Here is a 22,025-nt window from a genome sequence, read left to right on the forward strand (position 1 = left end):
GATTTGTCTAAGAATAAAAGTAGCCTATACTAATTATTATGTTGTTCAACAAACAAATACGAAAAGACGGCCTCATTTATTTTGCGGAGTACTTTTGTCTCCACTACACTGCTAAGTTATTTTCTTCAGTAATAGTGAGAGACCACGTCTGTCATGAAAAGGTTATCAATTATGTTGGCCTTATAGATATCTTACAGAGAAGTTTTGCTTGATGTCTGAGGAGTTTGAGGGAAATAACTTACTAAGGGCGTAAAAACACTCATCATGACCATTATCATCATATCAGCCGATGGACGTCCACTGCAGGTCATAAGCCTTTTGTAGAGACTTCCGAAAATCACGAGCCTGAGCCGCCTGCATTCAGCGAATTCCTGCGACTGGCTTGATGTCGTCAGTCCACCTGGTAGAGGTCTACCAACACTGCGCTTTCTAGTCGCCATTCCAGCACCTGGGGACCCTTATGTCCATCAGCTCTTCGAAATGGCCCAGGCCCCCTTGAAGTGGCAATGATAGAATATGCTCACACTTAACCACCAAGTTTCGGAACCATACTGGCAACACGCAATCTTCCGGACCAGCCGAGCTGGATTCGGCGGTTCACCTCTTTCTCGAAATTGGACCTACGTACATATGTCCTAGGTATACAAATTCTGGAGGGTGTGGGTTCGAATCCGGTCCGGGGCATGCACCTCCAACTTTTCAATTGTGTGCATTTTAAGAAATTAAATATCACTTGTCTCAAACGGTGAAGGAAAAACATCGTGAGGAAACCTGCTTACCAAAGAATTTTCGTAATTCTCTGCTTATGTAAAGTCTGCCAATCCGCATTGGGCCAGCGTGGTGGACAATTGGCCTAACCCCTCTGATTCTGAGAGGAGACTCGAGCTCATTTCGTGTGCACACTCATTTCCAGCAATTTAAAAGTAGACTGATAATAATGAAAATATATTTACATCAGAAACAACACAATAAGTAAAATACCTACCTAACGTTAAACGTATCTTAGACAGGTTTAGTGAAACATTTGATGTAAAAAATTGCAAGGTCATAGCTGTGAATGAACAATTAGCTACGAGTAAGTGATCAGATTATTTACATCTAGCTGTACCGAGAGACTGCGTGGGAAATGAAAATGTTACTCTTACTACTTTCAGTTGTTTTTACTACCTTTACGTTTATTTATGTTTCATATGTTTCATAAGAACCTTCCTTGTGTCTTATTGAATCGTTGCAAAAAATAAAAATAGTAAAAAATGTCCATTTTTTACTATTTTTATTATGCCTGCTGTAATATTTTTGTAACTAAATGTAAAATGTATCCTGATTGAAAATTTAACGGTTTCACTTCCAATCTATACTAATATTATAAAGCTGAAGAGTTTGTTTGTTTGTTTGTTTGTTTGTTTGATTGATTGAACGCGCTAATCTCAGGAAATACTGGTCCGATTTGAAAAATTCTTTCAGTGTTAGATAGCCCATTTATCGAGGAGGGCTATAGGCTATATATTATCCCCTTACTCCTACGAGAACGAGAACCACGCGGGTGAAACCGCGCGGTGTCAGCTAGTAGATTATAAAATAATTATAATATATCGAAAAAGAGCACGTTTAATTGTAATCAATATTTTCAGTTCACAATATGACGGTAGATTATAATATCACGAGTGAGATTATAAAGTAACGTATTTTACAATTTAACGGTAACATATACACTTCAGCTTCTTAAAAATGTTGATTAAGTGTAAAGATTTCTGATGGTTTGCTTTTGTATTCTTTGTTCTAGAATAGAAAATTTGCCATATTTTTTTATTTGACCAATATTCCCGTTCCCTTGACGGAAAGACTGACGACATTATTCCACAGGACGACATTATCGACTACATGACATCTTGATGCTAAGACTCCATTACCGAGGAGCTACTCATAACTACTCTTTATTTTGGGAATAAAAGAAGAACCGAAGAAGAAAAGAAACGACTTCATAATCATCCAACAACTAATCAGATCAGATCGTTTCTAATTCGGACCTTAAATTATATGTACATTTTAAATGCTATTGGCATTAGTACTTTATACATTGCTGCTCACTACGTAATATACAATTAATATGTCGTTGTACAACATTCAATGGATTAACATTGAATGCAATTGTGCAGAGCTTATCTAAAGTAATTCTTTTTGCTGTAAGCTGTAAATTTATCTATATCTATCTATTGATTACGAATTCGTTGCATGTGCAAAGTCCAAGAGATCAATTTGCTTGATTGAATGCGAGTGAGTAGTCTAGGAGCAGATTAACGGCTACTGTAGTTGTCACTTTTTACATCAAGGCGCGTTTGGGACCCTTTACTTTAATTTTCAGTTTCCGACTTTACTTAAAAGTTATCATCATTACTTTTTTTTAATGTTGAAAAAACTAAATAAATGTATTAAGACGATTCAAATGAGCACTTGGTAGCAACTTTCATAAAACACAAAGATGCAGTGATTAAAATATTAATTATTATTTGATCGGTTTGCAGGTGTGGCAAAGGTAAAGGCAAAGGTAAGTAAAAATATTATATATATCTATATCACGCTGGCCTAATGCGGATTGGCAGACTTCACACACGCAGAGAATTAAGAAAATTTTCTGGTATGCAGGTTTCCTCACGATGTTTTTCCTTCACCGTTTGAGATACGTGATATTTAATTTCTTAAAATGCACATAACCGTATAAAAGTTGGATGTGCATGCCCTGGACCGGATTCGATCTCACACCCTTCGGAATCGAAGGCAGAGGTCATTTCCACTGGGCTATCACGGCCGTGATGCGTATAGTACTAGTAAGTAATCTTGACTTATAAATACGAGTTTAAATAGTACATTGTTTAAGCTGTTTTAAGGTCTGGGCAAATCCAAAATTGTATTTTCGGATCATCATCATCATTATCAGCCGATGGACGTCCACTGCTGGACATAGGCCTCTTGTATAGAGTTCCAAACATCACAGTCTCGGGCCGCCCCTGCAACCCGCTTGATGGAAAATAAGCAAATAACACCAAATTATATTCCTTTTATGAAGTCGTTTAATATTTAGTTGTTCTTATTGCCAATGAAGGCCAAGTTACCAGCTCTTTGTTAAAGTGCATTACCTTTGTTTGGTGAGCACAAATGTACGCGGTAACGTACACACTTCAGTGCAAGCACCTCCACTGACCAGCGCGATTGTGTTTTCGCCTACCTATTTATATTTTCATAGTTGTTGCCATGAAAGCAAATAGACCCAAACGCGATGTCCATCCCGACCTGGCGAGAGAGAGGCTTAAATGTAACTTCAATATTGAAGAAGTGACCAATATTATAGATGGAGGAAAAGATAAAACTTTGGAGAGGAAAAAAATTGGTATGTTTTGTTTGTAGATTTTCTATTTCCAATCGTTAAGTACTTTGCGTGGAAACACTTTTTCGAATAACAAAATCATAGAATAGAAAACTCGTTATGTCTAACATTCGAAAAGTCTACAGTTCGAATCCTGCCTTTCTCATCTTCGAACAGACTATTCGCTAAGTTGGAGAGGAAAATGTAACATCCCATTACTATCTAAGGTCAAGTTTAAAATAAAGAAAGCTGTATATATATTGTGTAACTAGTATATTTTTACCAAAAAATAGGATTTCTATATTTATCAGCTTAGCCTGTTAAAAAATTTTCAGAACAAAATATAGGCATGCCTTTTTATTAGATCCTATCTGTCTCTATGCCGAATGTATCAAAAATGGTTCAGCAGTGTTATCGTGAAAATACCTGACAAGATATACATTCGCATTTCTCCTACTAATATTATAAACGCGAAAGTTTGTATGGATGTTTGGATTATGTTTGGATGTTTGTTACTCTTTAACGCCACAACTATTGCACCGATTTGGCTGAAATTTGGAATGAAAATACTCTACTCTAGATTAACATATAGTCTTTTTATCCCGAAAAAATTATTTGCGAAAACCTGATGATTTTTATGGTATGAATGTTTGTTACTCTTTCACGCCTCGGCTACTGAACCGAATCACCTGAAATTTGAAGTAGAGATAGATTATAGTCTGGATTAACACATAGGCTACTTTTTATCCTGGAAAAATCCATGGTTCTCGGGGAAATGGTGAAAAACTAAATTCCACGCGGACGAAGGCGCAGGCGTTCGCTAGTTATTTATATTAGTATGGAGTTATGGACTATGGACGCTACATACGAGAATTAGAATTTATTAGTTTGTTGTAGGTAGGTATTAAAAGGTCGTTGGTACGATCATTGTTTTTACGACGGTTTTGAATAGAATTATAATTAAAGATCAAAAGTACACTACCTATTGCTACGCTTTAAAATTTCCACTTAAAATAACTAAAATTAACTTTAGTACGAGTAACGAAGCTGAAGTGGCAAAGAACGGGGCATGTAGTTCGAAGAGTCGATGGACGTTAGGTGTGGGAAAGCAGTATTGGTCGACCTACAGTGGACCGATGACTTACAGTGGAATTCATAGACGTTGTGGGGGCGCCCCCAGGGGTAGTTCACCCGCTGAGTATTGAATTTGATCTCTATGCGTTTGAGACACTCAGCGGGTGAATGGCTCCCTGGGGTTGCTCCTGCAACGTTTATGCATTACACTGCTATAGCGGGAACGGGAGTCATTGGATACTGACAGATCAACACCATGGTGTTTTGAAGTCCTAATAAGAAGATGGTGCAAGTTTCAAGGGTCCAAGTACAAAACGTATTTTTTTGATATTTTCCACGGGATATCATGAGGAATCATGTCTGCATGCCCCTTAGCTTCTTGGAAACCCTTCGCTATATCCTAAAAATTTGATTATTAACCGGTTCGCTGAGGCACGAGGTCAATTGACTTCGTACCAGCAAAGGAGGATTTTAGTGACTTCAAGAGTTAAGAGGTCGATAAACCTCGTTCCGCACCACATAAGGTGCGGTACGAGGTCAAAAAACCTCGTACCGCAGCGAAATTGTTAAGTTGGTAGCGTACTTACCTACCTGCTCGTAGATCATTTATATTTTATATACCTCTATTTATATTTTATAGTACTCTACTCGTTAAATAAGTTCTCACATACTCATACTAATAACGAATACCTAATAAATAATTCAGTGTTTACAAATAGTGGAAAATACCTATCTATGAACCTAAATATATAATATATACAATAATATAAGTACATATAAACATACTATATAGGTACTTACATATTAGAGAAAAAAAATCCTCCGTCACGTCCGTCTGTTCGCGATAAATTTAATAAAAACTATACTTAGCTACTTTTTATGGGGTTTACACCAAAGAGTGATTTATAAGGAAGATCATATAATTTGCCAAAGTAAGTTCTCTGTTCCCTGTTGACTATGATAATTTCTGCAAGGGTCGGAAAAGATCAAGCCCCCTGGGAGATTTCATCGAAAACATTGCTTATTCCTTCGAGATATCCTACTAAAAACGCGAAAGTTTGTATGTTTGGATGTTTGTTACTCTTTCACTGAACCGATTGGGCTAAAATTGGAATGGAAATAGTTTTTACTCTGGATTATTTATCCATGGTCCCGAAAAATCCATGGTTTCCCGGGATTTGCAAAAAACTGATGATTTTGATGGTATGAATGATTGTTACCCTTTCACGCGGCGACTACCGAAACGCCTAAAATTTGAAGTAGAGATAGATTATAGTCTGGTTCAACACATAAGCTACTTTTTATCTTTGAGGGATTTGTGACCAAGTCGCGGGAATTCGCTAGTTACAAATAATGGAATATTAGTATGAATAGGTATTTACTCGTTTCACCCTAATCCCTAAAGCCGTATCTGCTATATAGAGATACATCCAAACACAATCACATTGATAATGTTGTGAGGATAATGTTATTATCGATAAAGTAGGTACACTTTATTTGTTGTTAACGATAAAGTAGGTACACTTTATTTGTTGTTAACTTGTTTACTTACCAACATTTTAACTTAATATACCTAATAGATAGGTACCTCTAATGCCTAGAGTTGCTTAATGGGTTGAATTATATGATGATGGAAGTAATTACGTATATATAATTATGTATTCCGGTTGTAAAATGTTGTTATCTATGCATATAATATACGCAGCAATCTGCATACTAATATTTCTTGTCAAACATAAGTATCTCCTTATTTCTGCCCTGGACGAGCACTCGTAGAGCCAGTGGCGTAGCAATGGGGGGGCAGTAGGGGCAACTGCCCCGGGGGGCAGATACGAAGGAGGGCGGCATGAGTTACGATTATATAAATTAAAAATAAAAATATTAAATATAGCAGAACTCCGCAGTTTTACTCTCATAGTTACCATTCCCATGCGAGTATGGGGATTAAATATAGCCCCTATCACTCGCTGATAATATACCTATTGGTGAAACAATTATATCGGCCCAGTAGTTTCAGAGTCTATTCAATGCAAACAATCAATTAGTATAGACTAGCCGACGCCTTGCGGCTCCCGTTCCTGTGGGATAAAATGTATCCTCACACTCACAAAAAACGTGGTGGATAAGAAACTTATAACATAGATAACTTAAATTAAATATTTAATTAAATAACTATTCATTCCACCATTCCACGTGGTTATGGTTTGTTACCTATAGTTTTTTGGTGCACGCCTCATAAAACTCACTACACAAAATCTAGCACTAAAAGATGCCTCTTCTAAATATCTCGCTCGGTAGAACACTTCTTCTTTCCGAAGCAGCGGTAATTTATTTAGATTTTACGATGTAAATTAGGTAATTGAATAAAATATTGTATTTTTAAAATAATAGTAATTGAAATGTGGGGGGAGGGATATTTTCAATTGACCCCGGGCGTCAATATCCCACCCTACGCTCCTGTACACACAGCTCTACCAGAGTAAATATATTGTGGCTTACCTACTACTGAAATTCTTTCTTTTTGGATACACAACCCTAAAGAGAATACAAAGGCTGAAGCAAAAATAACGGACTGAACTGTCTTGAACTCGAAGCGGTCATCAAGTTGAACAATTTCCATTCAATTCAATGAGAGACTATTTGGTTGTACATACTCATAACCTACTTAAATGGTTTAGTATGGTGTCAATATGTGTTTAAATTTAAACCAGTCCTTCATTTATATGTATTTAGTTTAAGCGTTCATATAGGAAGTGATACCGTGAAAAATTGAGAAATTACTATCATCATTATAATCATAAACTAATGGGCATTTATTGCAGAACATAGAGGTTTTTTGTAAAGACTTTCATACATCACGGATTATTATTTATTCTGAAGTAGTTTCTTAGTATTGTAATACTGGAGGCAGACTTTTAATGAAACGACCAGGTTTTGACAAGGATTTCGACAGCCTCCGTGGCGCAGTGGTATGCGCTGTGCATTTACAAAACGGAGATCCTGGGTTCGTTCCCCGGCTGGCTGATTGAGGTTTTCTTAATTGGTCCAGGTCTGGCATAGACGTACCTCTAAACGAAACCTTCAAGCGAAAAAAGTGTGTAGAATCCGTAAGGGGTGTGGATTTTCATCCTTTTCCTAACAAGATAGCCCGCTTCCATTTTCAATGCATCATCACTTGCCATTAGGTGAGATTGTAGTCGAGGGCTAACTTGTAAAAAATAAAAAAGACACTGTTCTGCTCAGTTTGTCGCGGAATTGCCGACTTGAGTGAGAACTGGATGACTAACAGTGGAATTCATAGACGTTGTAAGACACCCCCAGGGGATCATTCACCCGTTGAGTGTCAAATTTTCAAACAAATAGAGGCTAAATTCGACACTCAGCAGCTAAATGATCCCCTGGGGGTGCCCCTACTATGTCTATGAATTCCACTGTAAGAAAACTTTGGTAAAGAGTCATTAGTAATGCATATCACTGTTTAATTTACAGAGGACATAGCACTAAACAACGGAGCTTGTCTGGATGAAATACCGGATGAATGTCTAAGTATTAAAGAAAGGTACGAAAACGCTATACGCAAATCATGCATCTACTCCAATATTGTCCGGAATGAAATGCTTGAAATTACGGGAATGGAAAATTTCGAGTAAGTAAAACATTTAGATACATATATACATATATACCACTAGCGAATGCCCGCCCGAATTTAGTTTCAGTCCCGCGGCAACCATGGATTTTGTGTTAATCCAGAATAAAATCTATTTCCATTCCAAATTTCAGCCAAATTGCTTTAGTTGCCTCAGCGTAAAGGAGGAACAATCGTACTTACACACACACAAACTTTCGGCTCTTTAATATTAGTGTGATAGCAGACTCGCTGGTTCAGTGGTTAACATATGTAGACATAACAGGCTAACATATGTATACCATAGGGTATGAGTATGGGTCTAACCAAAAAAGTTTAGAAAATATCAAAGTTATTGGTACCTAGTGCAGACATAAGAGGCATTGTTCTGAAACATGAAGCGAAGGTAGAAGCGTAAATAATTTGACCCACGAATTAGCGCAAATCGTTCTCGACTTTGAACAATCCACTCCTCCGTTAAGTCGACAAATTACATTATTGTACATGTAATTTCTTTGGCTAAATTATTAACTGGCTCAGGCCGATGTTGGGCAAAAGCGAAGACCAACCCACATGCCCAGCGTAGTCAGTACTGGTCATAACTTTGTTATGGACCGTACAAACAGCCCCTAGTCCCCGGCAGCCCGCTCTTCCTGGCTCTAGCAGAGGTTACGGTAACCGCGGGGCAAGGTGTGTTAAGAATCGACCACCAGGGTAGACTGACGACATCAAGCGAGTCGCAGGGATGCAGGCAGCTTAGGATCGTGATGTTGGAAGTCCCTACAAAAGGTCTATGTCGTGCAGTGGACGTCCATCGGCTGATATGATCATGATGATGATGCATTTCCAATAAACGCATAAAAATACTTGTCGAATTCCTAGCGACTATCACTTTCTAACACAATCTATACAAAACTTTAGTGACGTCTTCTAAAATTTTGGCGCATGTTCAATTTTTTTCAGACGTTATTATTAACATTTTCTTTACGTCAGTAGTATCTGTCATATTATAAAAAAATCGAGTAAAAAAACATTACCTTGCTCGTTACATATCTATGTAGGTAGATCTATTTGTACCTACGCGTGATTTACTTTACATTATATGCTGTAATAAAACTGTAATAAAGATGTGTAAACACTCCGTTTAACTAACATTTTTAAGGTTAAGGTTTAAGGTTATGGTTTAGTGTTAACGTGGCGTGTTAAAAATATTATAAAACTAAAATTTTTATGTATTCATATCCTAAAAACATATAAATGTAATTATTTTTCAATCTACGCTATGTACGCTACTAAACATTTTAAGACCCTTTTAAAATAAAGTGTAAACTAGCTTCTACCATACATATGGACATGGTAGGACCATTGACTAACAAACTGTTAACCTTCATACAATGAGGAGTATGTCTGGCTATCGCAGGCTCTTAGTCCGTTATGTTAATAAACAGTTAATTTATGTAAATTTATTTTACAAGAAGTTATTTAAATAATCTTATAAAATTCAAAAAAATCTAAACTCATTTATTTAAATTAGGCTTAGTTTACAAGCACTTTTGAAACGTCAAGTTACGTCATAATTTTATTTAATGGTGGTAATTATAGTCGAAAACTTAAAATTAAAGTTACGAGGGTTCCAAAGGTTTTTTTTTACCACCATTTTACAAACTTTTCTAGAACTAAATACGTACACCGTCGTATAGTGCAGTTCAACATCATAATAATAAGATTCTTTTGAAATACGACTATATTACACAGACAAGGAGGTATACTAACAGTTTAAACTCGCAGTTACGATGAATTATTTTAAAAAAAAATTCAAGTAGGTACATAATCTAAATATATATGTATATGACTGACTGACATAGTGATCTATCAATGCACAGCCCAAACCACTGGTCGAATCGGGCTGATATTTGGCATACAAGTAGATGTTATAACGTAGGCATCTGTTAAGAAAGGATTATGATCAATTCTACCCCCAAGTATTACTTTTCATCCCGGAAAAAATCATGGTTCCCGTGGGGTCTGTGAAAATCTGTATTCCACGCGGACGAAGTCGCGGGCGCCCGCTTGTATGATGCTTGATGAGTTTACCTATAAGCATCAGTCATCTATAAAATGAAAGATTTACATATAGGATTTTCGAATAAGTATAATTATGTTTTTGATGGGTGTTTTCGCTTTTATATATAGACGTTTATTATAATTTTAGGTCCCCAGTTCTCAGACGCACTGCAGATGCGTTCTTCAAGGACATCTCACCGTTCATGCTTCACCTGGGCATGTTTGTGCCGACGCTTATCGGACAGAGCACGCCGGAGCAGATGGCTGAATGGCTGCCCAAGGCTCTGGACATGAAGATAATCGGGGCTTATGCACAGGTATGTTTGTTACCGCATAACTTCGTCATTTCTTAACCAATTTTAATAATACTTTTTTTGTTTGAAAGAGTATACTTCCAGATTGGTCCCATTCGATTTTCATAAAAATCAGTTGAGCAATTTTGTGTTAAAATGAAAATGACGAAATGGCCCGTACGAAAGCATAACACACACACACACACACTAAAAACAGAAAAATAAAATCTTTTTAATAAAAAAATTGTACTGACTTCAAAATCACACAAACTAAAAAACGCAAAAAAATACCGAAAGTGCTACCTTCTGATCACTTTGAGGGCGGTGTCCAATCATAAACTTTTAGGATTTAAAGACCGTGGTTCTTTCAGAAACAGAACAGAAAAGCAGTGGCAAAAACACACAAAAGCCAGTGACGTATTAATTAAAGCCGTTTTACTACGCAACTTGATTTATATTTAAGACAACATTATATATTTAAGTATATGATTAATATATAGTTTTACACTTAAAACTATTATTATACTTAAATATATAATGTAAGTAAATGCAAAATTGTGCATGTGTGCGCTATGTAAAATAGTTAAATTCGGATCACATTTTGCGGTCATTTTGTAGGCACGTAACATATCTATAGTGGAAAATATCGTTGCCTCTGACCAATTATTATTAGTCTGATCATATATCGCTAACCGTCGGTTGTGGTCTACTAGGGACGTCGTCCGCGTGACATTTAGTTTTTTACAAATACCGCAGGAACCATAGATTTTCGTGGATATGAAAATCTATTTCCATTCCAAATTTCAGCTAAATCGGTTCAGTAGTTGCGACGTTAAAGAGTTACAATCATTTAAACAAACATCCATACAAACTTTCGAGTTTATAATATTAGTAGGATATTGGGACAAGCGGACGCCCGCGACGTCGTACGCGTGGAAAATAATGTTTCTTTTTTATTCTTTACAAGTTCATCACCTGATGGTAAGTGATGATGCAGTCTAAGATGGAAGCGGGCTAACTTGTTAGGAGGAGGATGAAAATCCACACTCCTTTCGGTTTCTACACGACATCGTACCGGAACGCTAAATCGCTTGGCGGTACGTCTTTGTCGGTAGGGTGGTAACTGGCCACGGCCGAAGCCTCCCACCAGCAAGACCTGGACCAATTAAGAAAACCTCATAGGCCCAGCCGGGGATTGAACCCAGGACCTCCGTTTTGTAAATCCACCGCGCATACCACTGCGCCACGGAGGCCGTCGAAACACTGTTACACTGTTAAATAAGCCTTCGTCTTGATCACTGTATGTGACTATGAAAACCACACTAAAACCCGTTGCGTAGTAAAACCAAGATCAAAGTACAGATGGAAGTGACTTTGTTGCTGTACCTACATTATTTTATGCTAAGATTATCAGCTGATTTTAATCGTTATAGATTAACATACTCTATGCCCGCCAGCCAATTTTAAGTTGAGCTCTAAAATCTCCTATAAGCCTCTAAAAAGGACATTCCTATTGAAACTAAACTAATAACTAAAAATCAGTTGTATTTTTTTTCAATAGCTTCGGTGTTTAGCCTCAACGTGAGAGTTGCCACACTAATAACTCATGCTTTAACTATTGCTGTGTACATTATGAAGGCGCTTAGCAAAACCAATATTTTTTTTTTTAAAGAATATTTGCCATATATTTTTAAAATATGACCAATATTCCCATTCCTCTCCAACTAGTCGGGAAAGACTGTGCTAGGAGTGGGTACGACAATAGACCAACGGGGTGAGGATCGAACCACCACCCCTCGGTGATGTGTCCGACCGCTATATTTTACATCTTTTATGGCGTCAGTATTTTCTGAACTCTGAGAATTATTTTCTTAACCCTGTACGTGTTTGAAGCCTGCCACTCTGAATTGGGCCACCGTGGTGGACTATTGGCCTAACCTCTCTCATACTTAGAGGAGATTCGTGATTCATAGTGAGCCGCTTTGGGTTTTAATGATGAAAGTACTTAATTCTTTTTACGACAATTAGAAAAATTCGTATAAAATCCGTTCAGAAGTTTTTCAGTTTATTGCGTTTAGACAGAAACAGATATAGGGAAGACTTTGTTTTATAATAACAACACTAGGTACTCTTAATCATTAGTTTAATAGTACCTATCATTATCAACACATATTCGGCGCTCTGCTGATCTAGAGTCTCCTCTCAGAGTGAGAGGGATTAGGCAATAGTCCACCATGCTGGCCTAATGCGGATTGGCAGAGAATTAAGAAAATTCTCTGGTATGCAGGTTTCCCCACGATTTTTTCCTTCACCATTCGAGACACGTGATATTTAATTTCTTGATTGATATTGAATGCACACAACTGAAAAGTTGTAGGTGCATGCCCCGGACCGGATTCGAACCCACACCCTCCGGAATCGGAGGCAGAGGTCATATCCACTGGGGTATCACGGCTCTAACCTATATGTATGTTGTAAAATAGTACCTGTCTATACTAATATTATAAAGCTGAAGAGTCTGTTTGATTGAACGCGCTAATCTCAGGAACTACTGGTCCGATTTCAAAACTTCTTTCAGTGTTAAATAGCCCATTCATCGAGGAAGGCTATAGGCTATATATTATCCCCATATTTCTACGGGAACGGGAACCACGCGGGGTAAAACCGCGCGGGGTCAGCTAGTGTGTTAATATTGAGTAATGAAACTTTGTATTACAGACAGAGCTCGGCCACGGAACCTTCATCCGTGGTTTGGAGACCACGGCTACGTACGATCCTGATAAAGAAGAATTCGTTCTGCACAGCCCCACTATTACTTCCTACAAATGGTGGGCAGGGGGACGTACGTATATATTTTACTTTAACATGAGCTTGGCGGGAACGCATTAACGCTATGAGTTGGAAAACCTCGTCTTATAAGGACCGTTAAAATATACTATGCACAAAAATTAAGGGAGCAGAAAAAAAATCCAAATTTTTGGGGGATTTTCAACAGGCTGTAACTTCTACAAAAATGGTCGTACAGCAAAAAAATAAAAAGCAAATTGTAGCTCTAAGTGTTTAGTTTTTGGATCTGAGTTTGAAAATTTTTTTTTGAAAATATTTTTCGAGTAATCATAAGAAAACCACCGAAAAAAAAATTTTCGAAATTTTTTTGGTTTTTTTTTTTAATCTACGGACGTGAAAAAAATTTTTTCGACTCAACCTCCATATGGACCGGATAGCTTGTTTATTCAGATTTAATTTCGTTTTTTTTAAATCTCGATACGAGCATTTCTCGCTGAGATATCGATGTTTGAATGAAAAAAGATCATTTTGTCTTTGATTACCAATATCTCAGCAACCAATAATCGCACAAAAATTTTGAGGTTGGTTTTAAAAACTTGAATAAATTTTCTACAAGGATTGGTAATTGAATTGTGAAAAAAAAAATTTTTTTCAATCATTACATGAATTTGAAAAAGCATCCAAAAAAGGGCTTTTTGTCGTTTTTTGGAAAATTAAGCGCCCAATCAAAAGTATTGCGGAAACCACTGACGTTAAGTGTGCCTTTTACTGTTCAATATACCCACAAAAACCCTACAAAGTTTCAATTCAATCCAGCCAACCGTTTTTTTTTCCCACTTGATCGAATTTTTGAAAAAATTAAAGGAGCAAGAATTTTGCTCTGAAAATGTCATATTTTTTTTTTCTTTAATTTTTCAAGTCACTAATAGAGAATTGAGAGAAAAACTAAAAAAAAAAAAATTTTCATTTTTGATAAAAATTATGACATTTTCAGAGCGAAATTCTTAATTTTCGTAATCAAAGACAAAATGATCTTTTTCCATTCAAACATCGATATCTCAGCGAGAAATGCTCGTATCGAGATTTAAAAAAAACGAAATTAAATCTGAATAAACAAGCTATCCGGTCCATATGGAGGTTGAGTCGAAAAATTTTTTTCCACGTCCGTAGATTAAAAAAAAACCCAAAAAATATCCAAATTTTTTTTTTCGGTGGTTTTCTTATGATTACTCAAAAAATATTTTCAAAAAAAAATTTTCAAACTCAGATCCAAAAACTAAACACTTAGAGCTACAATTTGCTTTTTATTTTTTTGCTGTACGACCATTTTTGTATAAGTTACAGCCTGTTGAAAATCCCCCAAAAATTTGGATATTTTTTCTGCTCCCTTAATTTTTGTGCATAGTATAGTTTGATAAAGAATTATGTAATTAGTTACATCTGGCACTGTATTCAGTTAGAGTTTGTGTAATTTTTTTTAACTAAAAAAAACCTTTTATGTTTTTATACAAAATCCAAATAATTCCGACTATCCATGTAACACATGCCTTTATCTATCTACCCTTGCATTTGAAAATACGTAATTGTAGTGGTAACTGTCGATATTGACGAAGTATTGCAACTGGCACTCCGTACTTCACTAGTAAGCTACTTCATGATATTTATCAATGAATAAGTTTGGTTAGGTCATAATATAAGGATACGGTATAAGGGACATAATTTAAGATCTATTTACAAAGAAATGTTTTTACTCCGAAAATATTTTTAATTAATTTTCTTAAAGAATATAACCCTAGAGTTATGGGAAATACTTCCGAGCAGCCTGTATATTTTCTAAAGACGTAATATTATGCTGAAAAGCGACAAAAATATATATGTTTCGTTCAATCATAAAAAAACACAAGCATAACATGGGAATTTCCCTTTCGGGAGAAATAAATTACAGCATTAAAACAGTGTACCTACTTGAATATACGTACCTACTATTCTGTGATTAAAGCTTACTCAATAAATTGATAAAATAAATGTAATTAAAAATTTCGTTTCAGTTGGTAAAACAGCAAACCATTGTGTGGTGATGGCCCAGCTATACACGCAGGGGGAATGTCACGGAACTCATCTGTTTATCGTACAAATTCGAGACCTGGATACACATATGCCACTCCCCGGTATAAAGGTTGGCGAAATCGGACCAAGAATGGGCTTCAGTAGTGCAGACAATGGTTTCTTAGGGTTTAATAGTTTTAGAATACCTAGACAGAACATGCTGATGAAACATGCCAAAGTTGAAAAGGTATTGTCATGATTTCTAAAATTGTAAATATTTACGAAAGATATCGAGACTTTGAGTACAAAAAGGACAAAAAAAGTATTAATAGTTTTTAAAGCTTGGCAAGTTCGTTGATGACACTCCCATGATATGCGGGCGACGGGGGAAAAGGTCATGCGTGCGGGGGCATCAATTCTCCCTCTCCCGGCTCGCGCGGTCCATCGGGAGAGTTACGAATGAATTTTCCGAGTTATAGTTTACGGTTCAAAGTTCTCAGTATATTTTAAAAATATACGACAGAAAAAAATTCGAGCCTGAGTTCGTCATGATTGCACTTTAAGTTTCCATACACACATACAAAAAAGACAAAAAAGTGTTAATAATAGTTTCCAGTTTCATTTCAAATTTCCCAGTATATTTTGTATCACTATCGATCCATATTTTACATGATTTAGTTGAGAACGCAAAAAATCCAGGCGGCAACACTGTTAATCTACCCACGTTTTGCTTCGTCAGTTTTTAGAGGAGAATAAATAAATTATTAATTAAACATGGTTTGTAATTAGATGTTGATTCAATAAAAACAAAGGGATAATTTCCAGGATGGCTGTTACGTGAAATCAGCAAAGCACGGGAAGCTAACGTACGGTACAATGGTGTTCATTAGAGTGACCCTCGTGAGCGAAATGTCTTTCAATCTATCCAAGGCTGCCACTATTGCTATCCGGTACTCAGCTGTTAGAAGACAAACTGAACTTAGACCTAAGTATGTATCAATTGCAATACATAACATTTAGTTTCTTCTTTCTGGATCATTGTCTTTCATTTACACTTGATTGTAGAAGAGATTTATTTTGATATTGTATACATAGTTAATTATAAACGAGGTTTTTAGGCATAGATTTGCTCTTTCGGTTGTCATAATCAGCTCGTAAATGATATAATCCGATTAACAAGAAATAGTTTTGAAACTTTCGGAGGAGACTTATGTGTTTGCGTTTCTTTATTCCAGTGAACCAGAGCCTCAAATATTGGACTATCCAACTCAGCAGCACAAGTTATTCATATGCATAGCAACCGCACACGCATTCCAACTTACTTCAAAGTGGTTGTGGGATACCTTCCAAGCTGTCATGGCTGACGTGCGTAAAGGCAACGTTGATGCATTGCCAGAGGTATGCTTTTGAATATTGTTTTTAACCGGCCAATCAATCTCCTTCATGCTCTTTTTTAAACACTCGACATTGCCGAATTGTGTTGGTTTAGCACTACGGAAGGCGATGCAATAGAAGAAGACGTGGTCATAGCCAGGATTCTATGTATTCATAAATATAGTAATTTTCACATTAGTAGTCAAGGGCGTAGCCAGGATTTTATACAGGGAGGAGGGGTTCTGGTACGTTCGTCGCCAAAAATACTTTACTGCATCTTTATTCGTTCTGTCATCAGGGGTTGCCTGTTAGAGATTGCTAAAATTAATAAGGCCGCCTTTGCATGCTATTTTTTCGTTTTGATTATTTTTCATTTGTTTTATTGTGTGCAAAAAAGTATTTTATTTTTTCTTCTTACAATTTAAAGTATACCGTCGTCTGTTTTTTTTTTAGAAGGACTAGACTAGATTAGATTTTTTTTTTCAGCTGCACGCATTATCAAGTTGTCTGAAGGCTGTGAGTACATCGGATGCACTCTCACATATAGAGCAGTGCAGGTTTGCGTGTGGCGGCCACGGGTACATGCTGTCATCCAACCTGCCCTTCATTTACTCCTTTGTCGCAGCTACTAGAACCTATGAAGGCGATTATACTGTACTACTTCTGCAAACTGCAAGGTGTGTAAAGCTGTCGTAATCTGAATACACGTATGCAAGGCATTTTAAAACGTTTAATTAAACATACCCTTGAGAATTCTTCTGCCTCTTCTGCCTCTAGTCAGGTCTTCCAAGCGCCACGATCTTAAACCGCCTGCATCTGCTTGATACTAAATTGTATTATGTTTAAATTTCTTAGTATCTTTAATCTACTTTGATCTCATTTATTTTTATAAACATGAAAATCATTTATTTTTATAAAAATGTCTTATAAATGTATTTTCTAAATAGATAATTTTCGGCTTCAGAAAATTTTGCTGGGTTTAGTCGTTCAGTTCATTAAAACTTCCTTTCCCTTTTTGATTACTTCAATAATTCTGAACTTATTCATTATGTTTTTAGATTTTTGGTGAAAGCTTGGGAGCAAGCAGAATCTGGAAATAATGTGACGCCAACTGTGGCTTATTTGAATCGGACTGCAAATACTAAGCGAGTAGTCTGGGACAATACTCACGAAGGAATTATACAATCATTCCAAGCAATTGCTGCAGGGTATAGTATATTTTTTTTGTTTATTTCGTTGAATATAGCAATAAAATATATTGCAGCCAGTATTCTTGCCACCATTCCTGCAGCCAGTATTCTTGTCAACATTCCACGTGGGCATGATTTGTAAAGTTATTAGAATAAGTTAGCTTAAGTTCCTTATTTGTATTCTTTCTCAATAAAATAAATTGTCAAAGGGACATTGGATCAAAATATTGCACAAAGACCTATTAAAGACATTTTAATAGAAACAAAAACTGATCAATCTTCAGTTAGAAGTAATGAAGATAATATGTTAGAAAGAATAAAAAGGATTTCCATTATTATTTGCCTACTGAATAATGTCAAATATTTTTCCTTCTAGTATAAGGTAAAATGGGCAAAGCATGTTTAAAAGCAATATAATTTTTGGTTACAGTAAAATAGGTCAATGTGTAAGAAGTATACGGGATCGAATCAAATCTGGGATGGATTATGAAGACGCATGGCTCATGACAACTGTTCAGTTGGTGGCAGCGGCAGAGGTAATACTCAATAACCGACGAGATATGCTAATCTTCACTTTAGGTCAATTTTCAAATCAATCCGCCGTTCTGGACCGATATTGGATGAATTTATTTGTTCATGACACACGAATTTATTTGTTTTTGACACACACAAATAAATTCATCCTACTAGAGTTTTTTGAGTAGAGTTTGGCAAATGGAAGTAGAGACTGAAATTGCCCGCCAAAAAAAAATCGGAGTAAATTCTTAAAATTATAGTATAAATTATTGGAATAACTGAGTTTAATACTTAAAGTATAGGTAGTGATGTAGTCACAAACAAAAAATAATTTAAGCAAATTATGAAAACGCATGTTTTTAATTTGTTTAAATGATTTTTTAAACTTTCGGGCGACACTTTCATTACTTAAAATCTAGTTATTTGCATTGGACTTATCCTTATATTATACTTACTTGGACCCATTGATAAGTCAATACTTGGAACAGGTTTTTTATTTGAATATTCTTTTTTCAAAGTTTCATTTCGTTTAACCCACACAACTTGAAAAATATAATAGAAAGAACAACGTCTGTTTCGTCTGCTAGTTTATTATTTTTGTTTTTTAGGGTTTAATTGGAATTGCGTCTTTGCGTGTACAAAGTGTAATCGGTTTTTTATTTCCACCTTGCCTTGTTTCCAAGTGTACTGAGTTATCAGTTGTTTACTTCATTATCAGCTTTGTTATTTCAGCATTGTAATCAGATATTTTTATATCACAATTTGATAACGATATGCATAAATTGCGATCAGCATTACGATATGTTATATAACAGGATATCGTTTTACTTCATACATTTAATATCATTTAATAGGTATATTAAATGTATGTATGTACCTACGAACTTTTGTCCTGTATTTTTATTGTACGTTTCAGCATTTTTACATCTTTCATTAATTCCGTTTCATTCTAGGACATTATTTTTGAAATTTTTGACACATTAACACCACGTCTTAACATGCACTACTTCACTACTTAAAGCGTAAGGCCTTGTGCATGTAATTTTACCGGCAAACATATCCTTAGAGACTGGAAAAGCCGTTTTACTTGGCGACAATAAGTATGGCGGTACAATAAGTATGGTGTTTCCTCGCACTACGACGACCAAAATCTATCCCATAAAGTTCTACTACTATTTTATTTGCAAATTAAATTTTTATAACTTTATTCCAGGCACACTGTCGGGCTGTATTAGTTAATACATATTGGAATGAAATGATAAGGTTGACTAAATCATCGAGCGCTAATGTGAAGACGGTGATGCATCAGTTGGCGGTGCTGTATCTTATGTACTGGGCACTGGAGAAGACTGGTGATTTATTAAAAGTAATTATTTAAATATTCTACATTTTTACACTGTTAGCTTTGAACTCAGTATGACTAATACTCGTATTAGTAATTTACGTTTTCCTGATATTCAATTTTTAAAATGTAGGTAAATAAATCTTTCAATTATTAAATAATATCTAATAGTTAAGAAATGTTTTAATGCTATCGAGGATAACGATATGAATTTTTATTAAGTTTTTGTTTTATTACATTTAAGATCATGAAGGTTTTTTTATATAAATTAACTATTATTGTTTTAGTATGAATACCTTATCTTGTCGACTCGTACTTGTAAAAAAAAATTGAAGCTAGGTCAAAAAAAAAAACAGTCGGGACCTGTAAATAATGTAGACAAAAATCATTCTATTCAATATAATAGGTCCCGACTGTTTTCTTTGCTTTCTACACTTCTGGACTGAGCTTGTTTTTTTTCTTTTCAGTTTTTGTATAATTTATGCAGTCGGGTTTTTTTATTTGTTTAATTAATTAATTTATTGACGAGGTACATTTTAGTACTAAAATTAGGGTTTATATTTTGTTATAGTATTCATCAGTATCCAAACAAGATCTCGACGATCTGCAGAGGCGCTACGAAGAGCTCCTTGCAGCGTTGAGACCGAACGCTGTCTCGCTTGTCGATGCGTTCGACTTAAGAGATGAGGTTTGTTCATTAAAGAAGTAAATCTTGTAAAATAAAAGTAAATCTCATAAATGTGACAGTTTAGATAGGTGGACGCGTAGGACGCATGGACGAAATCGAATTAATTTTACAAAGATAAATAGAGACTGTAAAGTAACATGTCCAAGATTACTTTTTACCCCGAAAAGTTAGTTATAAAGTTGTATTGTAACTATGGTTATGAACAAATTCACTTTCAAAATTCTTCCTAATACCTATACATAATTGTAACCAGTTGGTTACAATTATGATACGTTATGGTTGTTTTCATATGTTTTGAAAACTTTAAGAAACATGACGGAAATATATCTACATTTTTATTTATTGTTTATAAGTTAGCCCTTGACTACGATCTCACCTTAATCTCACATTATTATTATGTAAGTGATGATGTAATCAAAGATGGAAGCCGGCTAACTAGTTTTTATCATAATAATGATGAATGATGTAATGTTAGTATATCTTTCATAAAAACATTTGATTTTAAATAGGTACTTACTCGTGGTTGATTTAACGCAAAACATTTTATTTTCTGTAGATTCTACATTCATCTCTTGGATCCTATGACGGCTGTGTCTATGAACGATTGATGGAAGAAGCCCAGAAAAGTCCATTGAACGCGGAACCTGTCAACCCAAGCTTCCACAAATATATCAAACCGCTCATGCAAGGAAAGTTATGAAAACTCATGACATTCGAGTATTCTTTAGTTTTTTTAGATACATGATATATTTTCAGGGCAGTTTCTAACTAAATCGTGAGCTATTTTAATAATAGAAAGATAATTTAGCATAATTTCAATGTCGTTCGCAAATTACAGGTATTTTTCAATTCAAAAAATACCTGTAATTTGCTATAACCATGATTTGATATTTGGCTATGAAATTATAATTGTGTGATAATATATCACTTAAAATTTAATCAAGGATTTATAAAAAAATAATTTGATGGTTTCTACGCACATAACATCATTTACAAACATTCTAGAAATAAAAATTCAAAATTAATTTATTTCAGTTAGGCTTGGTGTACAAGCACTTTTGAAACGTCATGTTATGTCATGATTTAATGGTGGTAAGTAAAGTCGAAAATTTAAAATTAAAGTTAAGAGGGTTCCAAAGCGCCTTGGTCTGAGTAGAGCCCACAACAAACTCAGCCAAGGTTTATTTTTTATAACTCCATAAATAATGAAAAAAATCTTCTATTGTACGGAACGTAATCGACACTATGTACATATAATAAAAAAATATATAGATAGCTCCTAGGGAATCAAGTAGACGTAAAGTAAGTATTTCAGAGGCTGTTTATTGTGCTCTTGTAAATAAAATGAATTTCTGTGATAAGATATAATATATAATGTTATCATGTGGTGATTGTTGAACGATAAATAAATGTTTGTTGATAAACAGTGTTTCATTAAATTCAAAAAGTAAGTTGTTGCAAAATAATACTCACATTGCTTAGCACTAGATCGAGTGCCTAATTTCGACGGTCTTCGTGGCACAGTGGTATGCCGTATGCGCGCGCCTATCGTTTCTATACGATGTCGTGTAGAAAACGAAAGGGATGTGGATTTTCATCCTACTCCTAACAAGTTAGCCCGTTTCCATTCAAGATTGTATCATCACTTACCTCTGCTCTGTTCTC

General features: G+C 35.5%; 1 protein-coding gene across 1 annotated transcript; it reads left to right on the forward strand.

The window, feature by feature from the left end:
- The first annotated feature begins 3,190 nt into the window (after positions 1-3,190).
- On the forward strand, positions 3,191-21,778 carry LOC112051252 (probable peroxisomal acyl-coenzyme A oxidase 1). Its single transcript, XM_024089819.2, has 13 exons — positions 3,191-3,385; positions 7,925-8,081; positions 10,273-10,441; positions 13,136-13,259; positions 15,253-15,497; positions 16,076-16,239; positions 16,486-16,648; positions 17,111-17,301; positions 17,683-17,832; positions 18,245-18,350; positions 19,544-19,696; positions 20,244-20,360; positions 20,917-21,778. The coding sequence occupies exons 1-13, from the start codon at positions 3,250-3,252 to the stop codon at positions 21,058-21,060; spliced, it is 2,019 nt and encodes a 672-aa protein (XP_023945587.2). The 5' UTR covers positions 3,191-3,249; the 3' UTR covers positions 21,061-21,778.
- The last annotated feature ends 247 nt before the right edge of the window (positions 21,779-22,025 follow it).

The sequence above is a fragment of the Bicyclus anynana genome, chromosome 1 (assembly GCF_947172395.1).
Source record: "Bicyclus anynana chromosome 1, ilBicAnyn1.1, whole genome shotgun sequence".
Lineage (NCBI taxonomy): Eukaryota > Metazoa > Arthropoda > Insecta > Lepidoptera > Nymphalidae > Bicyclus > Bicyclus anynana.

Bases quoted from the DNA above. Each gene is read 5' to 3' on its own strand.
- LOC112051252 (XM_024089819.2), top strand. From the start codon at position 3,250: ATGAAAGCAAATAGACCCAAACGCGATGTCCATCCCGACCTGGCGAGA. The intron at 13,260-15,252 runs GTACGTATATAT...ATTTCGTTTCAG, and splicing joins CAAATGGTGGGCAGGGGGAC to TTGGTAAAACAGCAAACCAT. The intron at 17,302-17,682 runs GTGTGTAAAGCT...TTATGTTTTTAG, and splicing joins CTACTTCTGCAAACTGCAAG to ATTTTTGGTGAAAGCTTGGG.